At 55.6% G+C, this 16,091-nt stretch overlaps 5 protein-coding genes across 5 annotated transcripts; 3 read left to right on the top strand and 2 right to left on the bottom strand.

The window, feature by feature from the left end:
* Positions 1-112: 112 nt before the first annotated feature.
* Positions 113-2,024, bottom strand: PV09_04573 (uncharacterized protein). The gene is made up of 2 exons (XM_016357938.1): positions 505-2,024; positions 113-456 (listed from the first exon to the last, which is right to left on the bottom strand). The coding sequence occupies exons 1-2, from the start codon at positions 1,411-1,413 to the stop codon at positions 427-429; spliced, it is 939 nt and encodes a 312-aa protein (XP_016214140.1). The 5' UTR covers positions 1,414-2,024; the 3' UTR covers positions 113-426.
* Positions 2,025-2,452: 428 nt separating this feature from the next.
* On the top strand, positions 2,453-4,320 carry PV09_04572 (uncharacterized protein). Its single transcript, XM_016357937.1, has 2 exons — positions 2,453-3,238; positions 3,310-4,320. The coding sequence occupies exons 1-2, from the start codon at positions 3,045-3,047 to the stop codon at positions 4,151-4,153; spliced, it is 1,038 nt and encodes a 345-aa protein (XP_016214139.1). The 5' UTR covers positions 2,453-3,044; the 3' UTR covers positions 4,154-4,320.
* Positions 4,321-4,334: 14 nt separating this feature from the next.
* Positions 4,335-6,731, bottom strand: PV09_04571 (uncharacterized protein). The gene is made up of 2 exons (XM_016357936.1): positions 6,686-6,731; positions 4,335-6,629 (listed from the first exon to the last, which is right to left on the bottom strand). The coding sequence occupies exons 1-2, from the start codon at positions 6,693-6,695 to the stop codon at positions 4,717-4,719; spliced, it is 1,923 nt and encodes a 640-aa protein (XP_016214138.1). The 5' UTR covers positions 6,696-6,731; the 3' UTR covers positions 4,335-4,716.
* Positions 6,732-7,241: 510 nt separating this feature from the next.
* On the top strand, positions 7,242-11,611 carry PV09_04570 (uncharacterized protein). The gene is made up of 5 exons (XM_016357935.1): positions 7,242-7,509; positions 7,966-8,090; positions 8,312-8,868; positions 8,923-9,949; positions 10,913-11,611. The coding sequence occupies exons 1-5, from the start codon at positions 7,505-7,507 to the stop codon at positions 10,984-10,986; spliced, it is 1,788 nt and encodes a 595-aa protein (XP_016214137.1). The 5' UTR covers positions 7,242-7,504; the 3' UTR covers positions 10,987-11,611.
* Positions 11,612-12,691: 1,080 nt separating this feature from the next.
* PV09_04569 (uncharacterized protein) lies at positions 12,692-15,913 on the top strand. Its single transcript, XM_016357934.1, has 2 exons — positions 12,692-13,361; positions 13,489-15,913. The coding sequence occupies exons 1-2, from the start codon at positions 13,309-13,311 to the stop codon at positions 15,296-15,298; spliced, it is 1,863 nt and encodes a 620-aa protein (XP_016214136.1). The 5' UTR covers positions 12,692-13,308; the 3' UTR covers positions 15,299-15,913.
* The last annotated feature ends 178 nt before the right edge of the window (positions 15,914-16,091 follow it).

Genomic DNA, 16,091 nt, shown 5'->3' with positions numbered 1-16,091 from the left:
CACGATGAGTGGTCAAATGTCGGGCCTTAAAGATCATCTATCACCGCATTCTAGTCAACGACGAATAAAACGCCTCGGTTCTGCTAACGCATACTACCCTTGGCCATGTGTTGTAACGTCGAGTCTAAATCGTTCCGCAGAGGTTGTCGATCAATCGGCCTAAGTCATCAGAACATCGTCTACGCCTTGACACAGCTACAGAGGTAAAGATTGACGGTAAATTGGGGAGAATATAACGAGCCAACATCAGGTGGCAGATTCGACACGTCAACGCAAATCTTTTTGAACTCCTTTCTCAACAGTCCTGTCTAGTAGTCTAGTTCTACATTATCGCTTGTCTAACATCAACGCTTGACTTGTGTTTTCGTATGTCCTCGTTATTTCCTGAGTCGTATATGCGTGGAGACTAGCATCATCCTCATATCTTTACTTTCGTATGCGAATGGCTGATAAGAGCTTAATGCAGTTAGCACTAAAAAATAGACATGTGCAAGCTTGACGCACCTTTCGAGTCTGTTTAGGACTCGACGGGCTACTGGCTGCTTCATTCGGCCAGGTGCGTGCTTTTCTCGTCACCGTATCAGGCGAGGTGTCTGGTGGGAAGGGTAATTGAGAACTCTTCGAGCTCCAAACGGACCTAGAGCGGTTCTTGTCAAACTCGTCCGGCATTTCCGAACTGGTCTGACTGCTCTTCCTGGACTCTTTGCCGTTCGTCAGCCTGGGAACGTTTTCTCCCCTCGACTTTGCCTTCTTCGAGGCCCGCAACTCGTCAAACCAGAGCACATGATCTTGGTGAACTTCCGCACTAAAAGACCGCCATTCGCAATTCTTCCATTCAGGCAGCAATCCAAGTCGGATCGCCTCTATACCGTCATTGTAGTACTCTTCAGGGGCGTCTCTAACCAGAAGCTGCATGCAATGAGCGTGGCCGACGACGACGATGTTGGTCTCGGGCCTGGAACGAAGCCATGCACGTGCTCTCGTCATTCGGGCAAGAGTGCGTTGTTCTGTCGGCGACCAGGCCCCATCTTTGGACTCCCAGTTGTGCGGCACATGGTTCAAGTCTAGAGGCTCCTCACGGAATTCAGTCAACAGCTCTGCGAGCGAAGATCCTGTATCACAAGGTTTGCCGCTTAGTTCTTGCAATTCCGGTAGCGCGATGAGCTGTTTTTTGCTGGATAGGAGGTGCTTCTTGAAAACCAGGAGCGCAGTAGTGATGGCTCTCTTCATTGGCGAGCATACGATCAAGTCGACATCTTGCAGGTGGGGGAATTGTTCACCAAGAGCCTCCGCCTGGATACGCCCCTTCTGAGACAGATACGGATCTCTGAGCCTGGTATCGAAAGGCGCAATGTTGTGATCGCTCTCTGCATGACGAATGAAGTGTATGATCTTTCTCTTCCTCCGCAACATCGTCGTCTCTCAGGCTCGGATCAAGTCAAAGGACACAGCATACTCACGACAGACGGTACTGCCGGATTGTTGTGTGTCGATTGGGGTACATTTTCCCTGTAGGCCCTATGAGGAATGAGACCAGATTTAAGTGTCGACGAGGCGGAAGTACACGGGCAGAGCCAGCGGTGGGCAGCCATGATTCGCTTCGGTTCGTGGCGAGTTACGCGGAGGTCCATTTGGGTCCACATTTATCTCCTACCAAGCATGGAGGAGCTTCCCACCACAGGTAAAGCTGCCAAGTTCCCGGCCCAAAGCTTCGTTGATCGCGGCGCTAGCGTCCTATTTTCTTTCTTCGAACCTGGCCACTCGTGCAAAAGAAAGGAGCTAGTAGAACAGCGTAACACGCAGAGTTGATCTCGCAGCGCATCCTCCCCTATACCTGCGCGAGGAGTAGAACCCATTTCACGGGCGGATGTTGGTGAGAGCACGAGGTGCGGAGCTATCCAAGAACGTCAAACCGAGCTGTCAAGTGCCCCGCCGCACGCTTTTCGCAGCGACACGTCCAAGTCATCGCGGCAATGAGCATGCATCGGACGTGCAAAATCCTGCGTGCTCGTGTTGACTTGGCCTTGGTGGATGAGATACACCTAAGGTCTCACATGAAGGATCAAGCTGGGGATGGACATGACGAGTCGGTGTGGGTCGGTCCTAGCATTGCATCACGATCAGTGACGTACAAGTCACTCAGTGGATCCCACAGACGTAAGGACACAAAGGCCTAGAGATGATGGGGTCTGCACACCGAGGGCATACCTCTTGTGTTCTTCACTTCAAGCTCGAATTTCAAGCCTCGTGACGGGCAGCCTTGTTGTAGCGACTGGTTGCGGGAGCTGCAGGGCCTTGCGCATATTCGCGAGAGGAAGCATAGCTCTCACTGAACTTCTCAAAGCAACGAACTCGTCCAGTCGACGCTGCGATGATGGCGTAAGCCTCCTACGCTTTTGCCCAATTTCAATGGGGACTCGGAACATTTCACTAAACTCACGCCTCTGGAAACGGGCCGAACGGTGAGCGCGGTCACGTGACTGCAACAGCCAACCCGCCAATTGGAGCGGTCGCTGGGATCGCCGAGCCCGCAGCCCGAACGTGCTGGAGCTGGCGGTGCGGACTCCGTTGAGTTGAGGGAGCACAACTCGTCTGCTGAAGAGCATCCTCGCTTGCAAGCTTCCACAGCAGTTGCTAGTGTGCTCATGCAACCTGTAGTGGTTCTCCCTGTGCGCTGACCGCGTTCGGCCATTAGGACTTGTCGGACTCGGCCTGGGGCTGCAGTTCGTGCCATCGCAGGCGGCCCCCAAGCCGCATGCTTACACGGGAGCGGCACAACGCCACGACGTTTGCGGCCTAGCACGACATGACGACCTGCATCGATCCCAAGTCCAAGTTCCTAATTTTGGCTAGAGCCATTGAAGGGCCTCGTAAAGAGCAGAGCCACGTCTTGTCGTTGCGATGGATCGCCTTACTCTGCCGAAGCTGGCCTTGCTCACTTCCTCGATTCAATTGCAGGCCCTTTGTCTGTCAACTCTCACCTCTCATCATGGTCTTGCGTTGACGCCTGACATCTCTCTCTATGCGACCGGCGGTGGGAAGCCATGGCCAAGTCGGACGCTGACAACGCGGCCAGTAACAGCTCGCGTCCCATCTTCTTCTACAGCAGTGAGAAGGACTTGTGCGCTGCGCGCGACTTTGCGTTCAGCGCGCCGAACAACACCGAGTTGGGCGACCTCTGCGTGTACATAGACGAGGCGCCTGTGCGAGGGCTTTGGGCATGTCCAGCGGGCGAGGAGTACGTCTCAGCTTTTGTATTCATCGTCGTCATTGGATTATTTCCTTTTCGCCGAGCTAATTCTCCATCAGTCAATGCTGGACGATCGCGAAGCCATGTCTGGGAAGCGGGTCGAAGCAGGCAAGCTCGGATCAGATCCAATGCACGGCTTCGAATAGTACGTGGTGCTGCAACAGGTTGTGGGAGATGTGCTCGAGCAACGGCAGCCAAACGGAAATTTGTTTGGCAGCGAGGTTCGACAACCCTCTGGCAAACGTAGATGCCTCGGTAGCATCACAGATTGCTAAAGACGCCATCGCCTCCTCGCAGACGGGCGTCATGCTGACGGTGCCAACGGCCGTGACCGAGAAGGTCTCCACAGTCGACATGGTCGTGCCGGGCATCAACATCATCCCCGCCTCAGAGTCCGCAAGCTTCACGCTCACCAGCGCGTTCGCATCCGGAGCGGCGACAACCACGAGCGCGAGCTCCACAACCACCGCGTTGCTGAACAGCATGAACAACATGCCCGCCTCGAAACTCAGCGCCGGCGCCATAGCCGGCATCGTCGTCGCCGCGCTCGGCCTCATCATCCTAGCCTGCATCGTTGCCTTCCTCGTCCGAAGGAGAAGGAAGCAACGCGCGACCGTCGTCCAGCGCGAATCACCCTCGGAGAGCAACGACGGCCTTTTGGCCCCGTCGAGCGAGGCTGCCCCGAGCCCCCAGCCGCCAATGGCAGCGGTAACGCCGCCAGCGGCGGCGGCGGCCGCTGCGCCGCAGGCCATCTCTCCCCCCGCAACCCCGAAGATCCGAACCTCGCATTCGGTCAGGAGTGGGCCGGTGCAGGACATGGGCATCCCGCTCGAGAACGAGTCGCTGCTAGAGCCCAGCCCGCTGCAGACGTTGATGATACACGGTAGATACCCCAACCGCTGATTTACAATAGCATTCGTCTGAAATTCCTTCCTCCCCCTCCCCCGCCCCCACTCACCTGCTGGTCCAATAAAACTGCCGTGCTAAATGTCACTTCTTCCTCTCCCTTGACTATGCTCTGAGGCACGACAGACATCACGTTGGTGAACCAAAAAAAAAAAAAAAAAAAATTAAGTGGGAGCCGTTCTGTGTTTGCGGATTCATTTTCAGAAATCCGTGACTTTATGACCTGTCTGTCATGTTGGGATTCTTGTTATCCGGGGCCTCCCCGAATTGAAGGAAGTGCCCCGCCTTTCTTGATAAAAATACAGTTGAAGCCGAGCTTTGGTTTCACATTTGTAATGCTACACGTAATTGTACAGCACAATGTTCTGCGTCAGTACACTTTTTCACGTTGATGCTTCCGTCCTGTACGAGCGGCATGGCCGTTTCAAAAGCTCAAGTGGGCTCAGAAACAGCGAATGATGTTGCTCCTGTGTCAAACATGGCCGTCTAGACGTTGGCCCACGTGGAGCAAGGGCCGTTGACTGAGCAAAAATACTGCCAACGCTCTTCTTACACGCTGTTTAACTCCAGGCCAGACTCCCCCCGCCCTTCTTCCACATAACTGCAGCGACTGCAATTGCGGCGACCACTCCACCGGCCATGAAATACACGTTCGTGCGATCCACTTCGTCATCCCCCCTCTTTGGCAGCGCCTGGCTCGGCATGCTCGCGCACTCCGCTAGATGGCCGAACAGCTCCTGTATGCTGCTCCACCGCACGCTGGTGTGCATGGGCGGCCCCAGACCCAGCACATCCCTGGCAAACTCGTCCGGCTGGATTTCGCATCGCTGGACGGCCTTGTCAAGATCTGCCTTGAGCGCTGCGGTCACGGAGGGCATGTCCTCGAGCATCTTGCCGTGCTTCTTGCGAAGCTCGACAATGTGCGCAAAAGAGTCCGGGTCGGACGAGTCGTACGTGTAACAGATCAGGTCACAGGCGTCAAGCTTGGCCGTGTTCTCGAGGATGGCCGGTTCCAATTCGCCGAGCTCCGTGAGGATCAGATAGCACTGCTTCCCACCCTGGAGCTCGACGCTGTTCACCGCACTGCGCGGCTTGATGGTCGGATGGTACGTGGGCGAGAAGGGCCTGTTCAGGAATGTGTCCAGCAGGGTAGACTTGCCACTTCCTGCGGCACCAACAACGTAACACAGAAAAACGCTGCGCTCGACACGCGCAGGTCTCCTTCTGTGTTTCCGAGGCTTCGTGATGCGAATCGCTGTCGTCGTGCCGCCCCGGTCCTTTGTCTCAAATCCCAAGTAGGCAAGGTACTCCAGTGTCGTCCTCGGTTCTTCGAAGGTAGTCATGCTCCACTGAGCGAGCCAGCCCTGTAGTGTGATGTAGCCTGCCTCGTTTCGCACAGTACACGAGGGGAAGTTGGAGTCGACCCACGACGCGGGCATTCCTGGTGTGGGTGCGAACAAGGTGTGGAGCTCTTTTTCGTTTAGACCACCATCATTATCCTTATCGTGAAGAAGAAATAGATCCATGAAGAAACGATATCCGATGGGACTGAGCTCAGCGCTAGCGTATTGCGGCACGTCGAGCTTGGGATGCAGAAAGCTCTCCTTGAGGCTGAGAGAGTCCGTGTAATGAAATGTACGCAGGATGACCCAAATTGTCTCGTGTCTGCCCTTCTCTGCAAACATCTTGTTCAACAGCAAGAAGCCGTGCTGGTCTATTCCCCGGTCTCCGGCGCTGTCGGGAGCGTACTTTTGAATGTTTCTCTTGATGTTGGCCAGCTCTTCTTCGCCCAGCGGACGCTCAAACACCCTGAGTTGGAAGCTGTTGATCTCGCCGTCGCTAAGCCAGCCGTCCTGATCTCTGTCACACAGGTAGAAGATCCGCGTCAGCGCTGCCACTGCCCCCGGCTTGAGGTTTCCTTCTTTCGAGTCGAACAAGGGCGCTATCGGGTGTGTGACGGCCTTCTGGCACAGAAAGAAGACCTCGTTGATGTTGTGGTGTTCCTTTGCGCTGGTCCGGATGCAACTATCAATCTCCTTGAATTCGTTCATGACAGGTAGCATCTCATCGTTGATGACATGGGCGGTTGACGCGCTGTTGGCTCCCATGCTGGACGCCGAGCCGTTGGCGAGGTCCGACTTGTTGGCGCATAGCACGACGGGCACGTTGACGCCCCAACTGCGGAATTGGGGCAACCAAAAGAGCGCGACTCGCTCATAGCTGTAGTGATCCGAGTAAACGAGCAAGATGACGTTGGCCTTTTGAAGCTCTTTGCGTAGGTTGTCGCGCTCCTGAGGCAGGGCCGACGTGTCCACTATGACGGTTGTGACATTTTCGGGGGTGCCCGGCGTGGGAGGCAGCGTAATGGTGGGCAGGACGGGCTGTATGCGATGCGAGATAAAGGTGTCCTTGACGAGGGAGGTGATGAGGGAGGACTTGCCGGTGCCTTCGTCGCCGCACACGACGATGCGTACTGCGGGATGTGGTTAGGTGCGTCGCACACTCACGTCGGGAACAGAAATCACCAACCAGTTGCCATCTCCTTCGAGTTCTGCTGCTGCTGCTGCTGCTGCTGCTGCTGCTACTACTCCGCTATCCGAATAAGGATCGACGGCGCTCTTACAATCATGGTGTTTTGCAGGCGTACATAGAATCGAAGAGACGACCTAGCGGTAGCTAGGCAGCGTGGAAGGTTCTGCCGCGCTGCAGGGCCGCCGCCTCTCGCGGGGGCTCGGCCATGACGGCAACGAACTTGCAGCCGGCTCGCAGGCAGGCAAATTCTCCGTCGCCGCGATGGAAGCCGCAGTCACAAACTGTCGCAGGCGACAGGCCGCTTCCAACAGGCACTGTCGTAGCGACACCCGGCTGCAGCGTTTTTTCCCGGCTGGTTTGGCATGGCTCGCTCCAGATGCCCCGAAGCTCCCCCACACGTGCAGCAGCAACGGCACGGCGACCGCACGGGGCTGAAATCTCCATCCACAGGCCAGCGCCCACACGCATCCGGCTTATTTGCGGTGGCCGCGGAGAGATGTGGAGACCAAACCCAGTCCAGTCAGCATCCTACGGTTGCCGTTACGCGTGTAGCATTGGAAAGCCGAAACTGTAACCCTCGAGAAGAGGCTGCTCCGGCTACGAAAACCACCGTCGGTCCCAGTGTCACCACCTCTCTTTTTCCTCTCTCCTCCGTGACCTTCTCTGCCCCGTCTGTCGCTGATCGCCAAGTTCCAGCCACGCCCACCCCGCTCGTTTTCCCCCTCTGCCATGTGAGCAGTCCAAATCCAGTACTGGAGCACCCCAACCCTCCATCGCCCTTCCGCCATAGCCGTCCAATGCGCTGTCGCCTGCAGCATGTTGTAAGTTCGAGCCTCGTGAGCGCCGTCCTGCGGCCAATGAGGGGCCTTCACGTCGAGAGCGGGCAGATCGCAGCACGCACCGTCGCGGACCGAGAGGAGGGAGGCGTGCGTTGAAAGAGCATGAGTGCGACGGTTGCGGCATGTTCCTCCTTGACGGGCGTTTGCCTTCTTGGTGCGAGATCGTGCAGCCCGTTCTAGAAACGCGAGCGAAGCTGCTCGCTGCGGCAGCAGAGGCACCAGCTCCAGCAGCTCCAGCAGCGCCGGCACCAGCACCACCAGCACCACCAGCACCGCCAGCAGCTCCAGCGCCGCCACCAGCACGCCAATGACGGGCTCTCGTGTGCTGCGCAGCGCCTCTCTCAACATCCCGCCCCGACCGCGCCGTCGCTTCTGCTCGCCCTCGGCTGTCGTCCTTCACGGCCCCGTGTGCGTGTAGTTCAAGAGCTTACCAAGCAGCGCATACAGCGTCCTGCCGCCTCCCCCACGATACTCCCAAGCCCAGGGCAACCTGCCCCCGGTCGAGACCAACAACCTGATATCGCATCCGACGGGGCCTGACTACACGTTCCTGGTCGGTGAAGGTACTCTCCCTCCCGATCACTCGTACTTTCGCCGCTGCTTGCTTCTTGTCCTCCTCCTTCTGACTTGCTTTGGCCCCTAGCCTCAGCCTCTGTCTCTGCCTCTTTCATGCTGTCCTCCCCCCCCCCCCCCCCCCCCCCCCCCCCCCCCACCCGCTCTCTCTCCCCCCACCCACTAGAGCTTCCCTGATATGATGCGCTGCCGTTCACACACATCATGATAGGAACATATGTCCTACGTGACGAGCTCCTCCTTGCGACACCGCCGCCGCATCCTTCCGAGGGACCGCCGGTCAATCCAAACCCGCTCAACACCGTGATTGCGCCTCCGACCGCGGGCGTAAAGCTATCCTTCGCCATCATCGCACCAAAGCATGCTTCCTACCCACGGGCGCCGCGTCCGGACTCGCCAGTCAGCCAGCACGCCTCGGAGGGTTCTTCGTCCACTCGCGAGGGCAGCAATCACGAAGGCCAGAGCAAGGCGGGCAGCAACCCAGGCTCGCTCTTTAAACCTAATGGTCTTGGCGAAGCGGCCCCCCTCCAGGTGTTCGGCCATGCGAATCCCGCGCTGGCGACGGTGAACGGCAAGGGCGTCAAGGACTCGAAGAAGGAGCGTAAGCCGAAAAACAACATGGTCAAGAGCAGTTCGACGTTCATCAGTCGCGTCATACCGCACGAGGGTTTGACCAAAAGACTGCAGGAGCACAGCCCAGAGGGCCTCTTTGCCTTTGCTAACATCAATCGCGCATTTCAATGGCTGGATCTTTCGAGCCCTACAAAGGTCTGCCGCATGAGCTTCATGCTCTGAAAACACCACGCTGACGTGGGCGTTCAGGTTGAAAATCTGACCAAGATATTGTTCACGAAAGCGCACACGCTGTGCCACGATGTCAATCAGATCACGAAATCAGCAACGCATTTGGACGTCATCATGGGCTTCAACACGGGCGATATCATGTGGTACGAGCCCATGTCACAAAAGTACTCGCGTCTGAACAAGAATGGCAGCATCAGCGCAGCTGCAGTAGCCGACATACGCTGGATGCCCGGCTCTGAGAATCTTTTCCTAGCCGCCTGCATGGACGGCACACTCGTCATCTACGACAAGGAGAAAGAAGACGCCCCGTTCGTGCCTGAAAACGGATCGGATCCCGTCGCAAACGGCCATAATGCACATCGCTTACGAGTCCTAAAGTCGGTGCAGTCGCGGAACCAGAAGACAAATCCGGTCGCATTCTGGAAAGTATCGAATCAGAAGATCAATGCGTTCTCGTTCTCCCCGGACGGAAGGCATCTAGCTGTTGCAAGTGAAGACGGGTGCCTTCGCGTCATCGACATTCACAAGGAGCAGCTGCTCGACCAATACATGTCCTACTACGGAGGTCTGACCTGCACATGCTGGTCGCCCGACGGACGGTACATCCTCACTGGCGGCCAGGACGACCTGGTTTCAATTTGGAGTCTCGCCGACAACGCCCTCGTCGCCCGCTGCCAGGGCCACAACTCCTGGGTCACTGCAGTTGCATTCGATCCCTGGCGATGTGATGAGCGTAACTACCGCTTTGGAAGTGCAGGCGAGGACGGGCGTCTGCTGCTCTGGGATTTCAGTGTCGGCATGCTACACAGGCCGCGAGCCGCGAGTGTGCGCCAGAGAGGCAGCGTCGTGTCAGCCATGCGACTACGCTCGGAAGAGAGCTTGCAGCATGTCGATTCGAAGGAGGAAGACGCGCAGATTGTGCATGCGGTCGAGCCGCGGGCGCGCACCGCTGTGCTGCCGCCGGTTATGGCAAAGAACATTGACGAGCATCCCTTGAGCTGGCTTGGCTTCGAGGAAGATGCCATCATCACGGCTTGCAGAGACGGTACGTGTTATTACTTTTTTTTCCTTTGCATTTTCGCGTTGTCCTCGTCACCTTTTTTTTTCTTCAAAATTTTTTTTCTCGCTTTCGAAATTCATCTCTCTTATTTTAGTCCTTTATTTTATTTTCTTCCTTCTTATCGCGTTATTTTTTTTTTTTTTTTTTTTTTGGGCGGCGATCGTATCCATTATCGCACGGGAATAAGTGGATTTGCTCGGTTTGGTGGGTCGAGGTCATGACTCGCACGTACGACTCTTCATGTCCAAAGCCGTGCATAAGGACACGCTTCGGCTATCTGAGCCAGCGCTCTTCGGCCCGTGTGAATTCTTCTCGCGGCCGTAATGGTAGGGAGTGTCAGTGGTGTCTCCAATCGAAAATCTTAGGCACCGAGGTTCAGTAAAATCACCGCTCAGAAACACGTGCACCGAGTGATTCGACGCCGGAGAGCACACCGGGCCGGATGCAGGCAAGGCAATCGCATCGGTTGATATCTACGCCGGTGGGTACGTACTTGTTGGGAAAAATGGATTTCCGAAACTTGGGCTGCTGCGGGCGGGGGCGCTTTCGATGGAGTCTGCCTCCTTCGTCAACCCGGAGACCCGCTTTTTCCTCTCTGCAAGAGGCCACCATCTTGAGACGGCGTACGCTTGTCACACCATGGTGGCTCGGCCTAGAAGCAGGAACCCGCTGTTCTGGAATTGTATGCCTGCCTAAGCTGGTGCACGGCATCTGCGCTGCACAGCACGCAATCTTTTTCACGTTCTTTTTCCGATGCTGGGTTTTGTCTTTTGGGTATCAAGTTTGAGATTTTTTTTTTCAGTCCAAACGCAAGCTACAGGCCTCACCGCTTCGCAAAGGTGTCGCTACAATCAGTGCGGGTCCATTGTCCTCGCCGGTTATTTTGTTTCTGCTGTTGCTCCGGTGGATGCAAGTCAAATAACAATTGCTAACTCTGCGTCGGTGTAGGACATGTTCGCACGTGGGATCGACCTAAAGAAGGAGCCAGCCATGAGCTTCCGTCAACTAGCGGGAGCGGCTGAAATGATTCTGTGGTTGGTGGACGTAGCCCGGGATGTCGCGGACATAGCTCTGCATTCAGTAATGCCTCTATTTTCATGTTGAGATGGCAAAAAAAATCATTTGAGACGGAGAGGGCAAAACCTGGATACATTTTGTGTAGCGAACCGGGGATGATTGGTGCGACGGAGGGAGCGACGTACATTTCAGCTCCTCATTCCCCGGCCTGTGATGGACTTGAGCTCCCCTTGTCGCGACCTGCAGCGGGTGATTGTCGCAGGAAATTCTATCGGGTTCGAAGGATTTAGCGAGCCGAACAGTCGCGAAACCGCCTGATGAGGCTCGACGAGGCTGAGTCGTCACTCTCACAAGTTCTTCTGTTAAAAGTACTTTTAGTTAATCGACCCTATGGCATCCTGACATAAGCCGCGTTTCTGCGAGCACCTGGGGCTTGGAAGTTGAGTTCCTCACGTCGCGTACAACCACCCCAGACCTCCAATCAATTTCGCAAAACGTCCTCCTTGGCCAGTCTCTGGTCATGCCAGCATTTGTTTACAAACGTCAAAGACGGCCTTTCAGCGATAAGCTTCCAAAACCGGCAATTGCCCTGGCTAAACGTCGTATCCCAGCTGAGCATCAGGCCTCTGGGAAGCGGACCGCGGTGAAATGTTTGCGCCATTCGCTCCGCAGGGCAAACGGACGAATCTTGACGATGCCAGATGCTGCCCTGCCTGTTGCAAATCATATGCAAGAAATTGTCGTCGCATGACGGACTGGCAGGCTCGGGGATTTTTTTTTTTTGGTGTCGTTCCCACAATAACGTCAGTGTTTCGCAAGCAAGACTCTTTGTCTTTCTCTCTTCCCAGCCCGTGGGGTCCACTATCTCACCTCACCTCACGGATGGCGGACCATGCGTTTTGGTTTCTGGGTCCCACGGGCACGCGACGGTGATGGTCTACGTCCCGTTTTTAGGCTCTTTAGTTCTCTCTACTCTACGACGGGAGCTTGTGAAGCTGACGGGGGCTTCTGCTCTCGCACGAGCAGGCCTTCAGCCCAAGGGCCGACACATCCCCGGTGCGGCCGCATCTCTGGCATCGTACGTGAGATTGGTGACTCGCTTGCCTGTAGGATTAACGTAAGGCTCGACCTGTGTCGTGTGCGCGCCGGGCCCTTCAATTCTGCCGCGATGAGTTATCCCGAGCGGGCGTCGAACCTCGATAGTTCGACCGTGGACCGGTTCGGCCGTACATCATGGCACAGCTGTCCCTGCGTGCCCTGCAAGTTTCGAGGTGTTTGTCCAGGCAGCAGGGCGACTCAGCAAGCAAGCAGAGGATGGAAGAGGCCCCCGTCACGCCGTGTACGCGTAGCAGGTGCGCTGTCATCGGGACGGCGCATGACAGATCAGATATGGGCTGAAGGACCGGTCGACGGGATAGGCTCGGGATGCTGGCCGGGCTATCGCATGAAAGGCCTCGTCAATCGAGTTTTAGATACGGGGGCTAACCAGCGCCACTCGATGGCGATAACGGTCATCCCGCGCTACTGCGTTTCGGCGTGCTTCCACCCATGCCACGGATCGAAGAAGTCGGGTCCTCTTCGTGATTCTGGCGTCATATTCTTAGGGTCCCGACGAACGGCTTTTTTTTTTCGCTCCCAATCGTCTCTGCACGGGCGGGTTCCGTTATAACTGGGGCGAGATAGGGTTGTAGCTGATATACATAAGGCGAAGTGTGACTCGTCGTCTGGAATCGTCATATCGACCTCCAATTTTTTTTCCCTTCTGCTCTACTCTCCCGCTGTGCTTCGCGCCTGTCACCGCCCCGTCTTCCCTGTTCGGCTGTTGGTCGTACCCACGTCTCTTCAAAAACGAGGTTCCGTCCTTGGGAGCGTCATCGGCCTGCTTCTTGGTCCTTGGGCGCGCCGGTGCAATCACAGCCGACCATCAGGCACGGCAAGAACGGCAACTGGCTGCACGACCTCACACGATCGTTGTATCCAGCTACAGCAACTTCCCTGCTCCTGCAGTGGTGTCATTGGTTCCTGTGATCAGCCTTGGTGCAACAAACCTGAGCAGGAAAGGAATAAGCAACGCTAAACCCGCTGTCATACTACTCATCCCCCCATCCCTCCAAAGGCCATACCCGCCGTGGATAAAAACAATAAAAATAAGGGGCCTTTTTTTTTTTCCTCCCGTACGACTTGAATCTTGCCCTGTTTTGTCTCCCAAAAATCACCTCGCTGTTTCGTTCGTTTCAAGAGTCTGCTCGTTGGAGCTCACGAATGGGCTCTCTTTCGTCATAACCCAAAAGAAAAAGTCTGGGTCTCAAGGCCGAGAGATCGCTGAGATGTTACAATTGGGCGGTGGAAAAACCAAGACCTCCAAAAACTTTGAGATCAAGTGAGTGACGATTTTGTCATAAATTTTTTTTCCCCGCTTCCGCTTCAGCCAGGATTTGTTTTCTTCGAGCCGCTTTCGTCGACGTGGGAGTTTGGCTGGACGAGGACCGGGACGCTGACGGACGCAGACTTGACAGTCCTTTCGTAGTCTTCCATGGCGACCCTCACGAAGCCGAGCCTGTCGAGCTCACCGGCACGCTCTGGCTCTCCAATTCAGATCACATGAACGTTCGCAGCATCAAAATAAGATTGGAAGGCAAATGGAAAGTTTCGTGGTACGTTGAGCCCGGGGTGAGCTCGCTGCAGATAAGAGAGAAAGGGACACACTTGAGCGAGGAACTTACTCTGCACCCTGCCGAAGGCGTTGGCAGCAGCAATGTCACACACAAGATTGCACCCGGAGTGCATGAGTGGCGCTTCAAGTTCTTGCTTGATCCGTACCTCCCGGAGAGTGTCGAGGGTCTGGCAAGCAGCTTCTGCGTCTACGATCTGAAGGCAGAGATTGATCGTGGCTACATGAGCAAGGCACTGGTCACAGAGAAGCATGTGCGGATCATCAGGACGCTCGGAAGAGATATGACGGAGACAGTGCCTTTGCCGTACAGCAACGAAGATACCTGGAGAGACAAGCTCTGGTACCACATATACATACCGACGCGCTACCACATCTTTGGTACGTCGATTACGGTCGAATTTATATTATGTCCGCTGTTGAAAGGGGTTACGATTGGAAAGATTAAAATGGAGATCCTGGAAAGAGTCCAATTGAAGACAGACGCAGGACGGTTCAAGGATTTTTCAAAAGATGTGGTGGTCGCAAGCCATGAGCAGGACATGCCCGATAACATCTTGCCCGAGCGAGTAGAGGAGACCAGTGGCATACCGGATCAGTCGCATCATTTCAAGGTTACTCTGCCCCTACCGAAGAGTCTGAATAAGATGCGCCAATCGGTGGATACGGAGCACATCAAAATCTTCCACAACCTCAAGGTCTACGTCAACCTGCACAACCCCGATGGCCACATCAGCCAACTGCTCGTACGAAATCTACTACACATCTTCATCTCGCCGAACTTGCCGGTCGGGGACGATCAGACGATTCAAGGCAACGCCGCTCAGGTCGCCTCGGTCTCCCACAACAACGAGAATGGCCAATTGGAAGCACCGCCGACGTACGAGCTGCATCAGCTTGATCAGCTGTACGACGACATCGATCCAAGCGCTTTCCTGTCAGGAGCAAACACGCCTTACCGAGCCTTGAGTCGGCACAACTCTGACGAAGATCTTCGCACCAATCTCGACTCTACCACCATAAACAACACGTACATCAACTCCGGCTCTCGGACTCCAGGCTTGATAGGCGAGGCCTCTTCCCCCTCCGCCGCTCAGCTCCAAAGACGTCTCGCAGAACTTCAGGGCCACGACGGACAAATCGACGAGGACTTCACACACCCAACTCCACGAAACTCACCGCGGCAGACGGCGCGGGTCCCGCGCGCCGTCAGCTTCCGCGGCTCTTACCACCAGAACCTCAACCAGCTGAGCTCGCAGAGTCCTCCCAATCACAGCGATTGCTTCCACTCTGTCGTCACTCCCGAGGGTGAATACGACATGGACGCCCTCACGCGGATACCGTCATACTCTACCGCGGTTCGAACCCCCGTTGTCACACCGCCAAGCTCGTACTACGAACTGCCTACGTACGACATCGCCGTCAGCACGCCTAGTAGCCCACAGCACTTGCCTGTCCAGCCACCCAGGGCCCACACAGCCTGCCACGTGGGCGAGCCCAGAAGACAGAGCAGCCTGAGCGGCAGCAGCGACAGCGGCAGCATCAGGAACTTCGACCTAAGCAATGGCCACGCTATCAACGGCTCGTCCAACGGACCCGTTCAACGCCCGGAGCAGGCCGCTCGCTCGAGACGGATGACGCCCTGACGAGCCACTTGTCCCCAAACTGCCCGGTGGTCCGCGGCATGAGGGCTGATCATCACCCACTATCTGTTGCAATTTTTTTTTAGGGGGGAGGGACTCTATCAATTATTGCTCACGCAGTCTTTGCGCCGGCGTTGGGGTTCAGGGTTTTCTTTTTATTCACAAGATTGTTTGGTTTGGGAGGCGACGAAGAAATCATACCATATACCCTTTGCCTCTCCTTCTCACACTGCTATTGTTTTTCTTTTTTGTTCACATAACGCTGCTGCAAAACGACCATCTGTCAATAAAGAACCGGAGCGGGGCACGCGCCCAAAATCGACTCCTGGCTTCGACGAGGCAGAGGATCACAATACAGGAATCGATCGACGCTGGGTAAAATGCATTTGCAGACGTCTGTTCTCTCCTCTTTCTGCTCCTCCTTCTGCTCCTCCTTCATCATTTTTTTTTCCTTTTGTCTCTTACGGGCGCCACGTTCCGCATATCGGGAGGTTCAAAATCGGAGCGAGGGTTTCTACGTCCCTCGGCCTAGACTACTACATTGTTTTTTGTTAACGACGAAAAATCATGACAACGCGAACCTTTTCTCTTGCCATTCGAGTCCTCGTCCGTTCTTCCTTAGCTTTCTGTGCCTCCTTCTGTCACCATGTCGAACCAGTCCAAATCCAGCTCTTCCGCCTTTAGAAGCAAAAACAATACGTGTGCGTGTGCGTGGGACGCGTTTGCTCCAAGTCGCAGCGTTTGTCGCGCAGAATGCAGTTCGTAAGCAAGCAAAATCTGAAGGGAACAAAAGGTG

Source organism: Verruconis gallopava (assembly GCF_000836295.1).
Source record: "Verruconis gallopava strain CBS 43764 unplaced genomic scaffold supercont1.13, whole genome shotgun sequence".
In the NCBI taxonomy this organism is placed as follows: domain Eukaryota; kingdom Fungi; phylum Ascomycota; class Dothideomycetes; order Venturiales; family Sympoventuriaceae; genus Verruconis; species Verruconis gallopava.
The sequence above is the reverse complement of the archived record's forward strand: the minus strand, read 5'-3'. Positions and strand labels throughout refer to the sequence as shown.

Coding starts and splice junctions, on each gene's coding strand:
- PV09_04570 (XM_016357935.1), top strand. Junction 8,091..8,311: donor CACGTTCCTGGTCGGTGAAG/GTACTCTCCCTC, acceptor ACATCATGATAG/GAACATATGTCCTACGTGAC. Junction 9,950..10,912: donor CATCACGGCTTGCAGAGACG/GTACGTGTTATT, acceptor GCGTCGGTGTAG/GACATGTTCGCACGTGGGAT.
- PV09_04573 (XM_016357938.1), bottom strand. CDS start 1,413: ATGTTGCGGAGGAAGAGAAAGATCATACACTTCATTCGTCATGCAGAG. Junction 457..504: donor GTCCTAAACAGACTCGAAAG/GTGCGTCAAGCT, acceptor AACTGCATTAAG/CTCTTATCAGCCATTCGCAT.
- PV09_04572 (XM_016357937.1), top strand. CDS start 3,045: ATGGCCAAGTCGGACGCTGACAACGCGGCCAGTAACAGCTCGCGTCCC. Junction 3,239..3,309: donor GCATGTCCAGCGGGCGAGGA/GTACGTCTCAGC, acceptor ATTCTCCATCAG/TCAATGCTGGACGATCGCGA.
- PV09_04569 (XM_016357934.1), top strand. CDS start 13,309: ATGTTACAATTGGGCGGTGGAAAAACCAAGACCTCCAAAAACTTTGAG. Junction 13,362..13,488: donor TCCAAAAACTTTGAGATCAA/GTGAGTGACGAT, acceptor TGACGGACGCAG/ACTTGACAGTCCTTTCGTAG.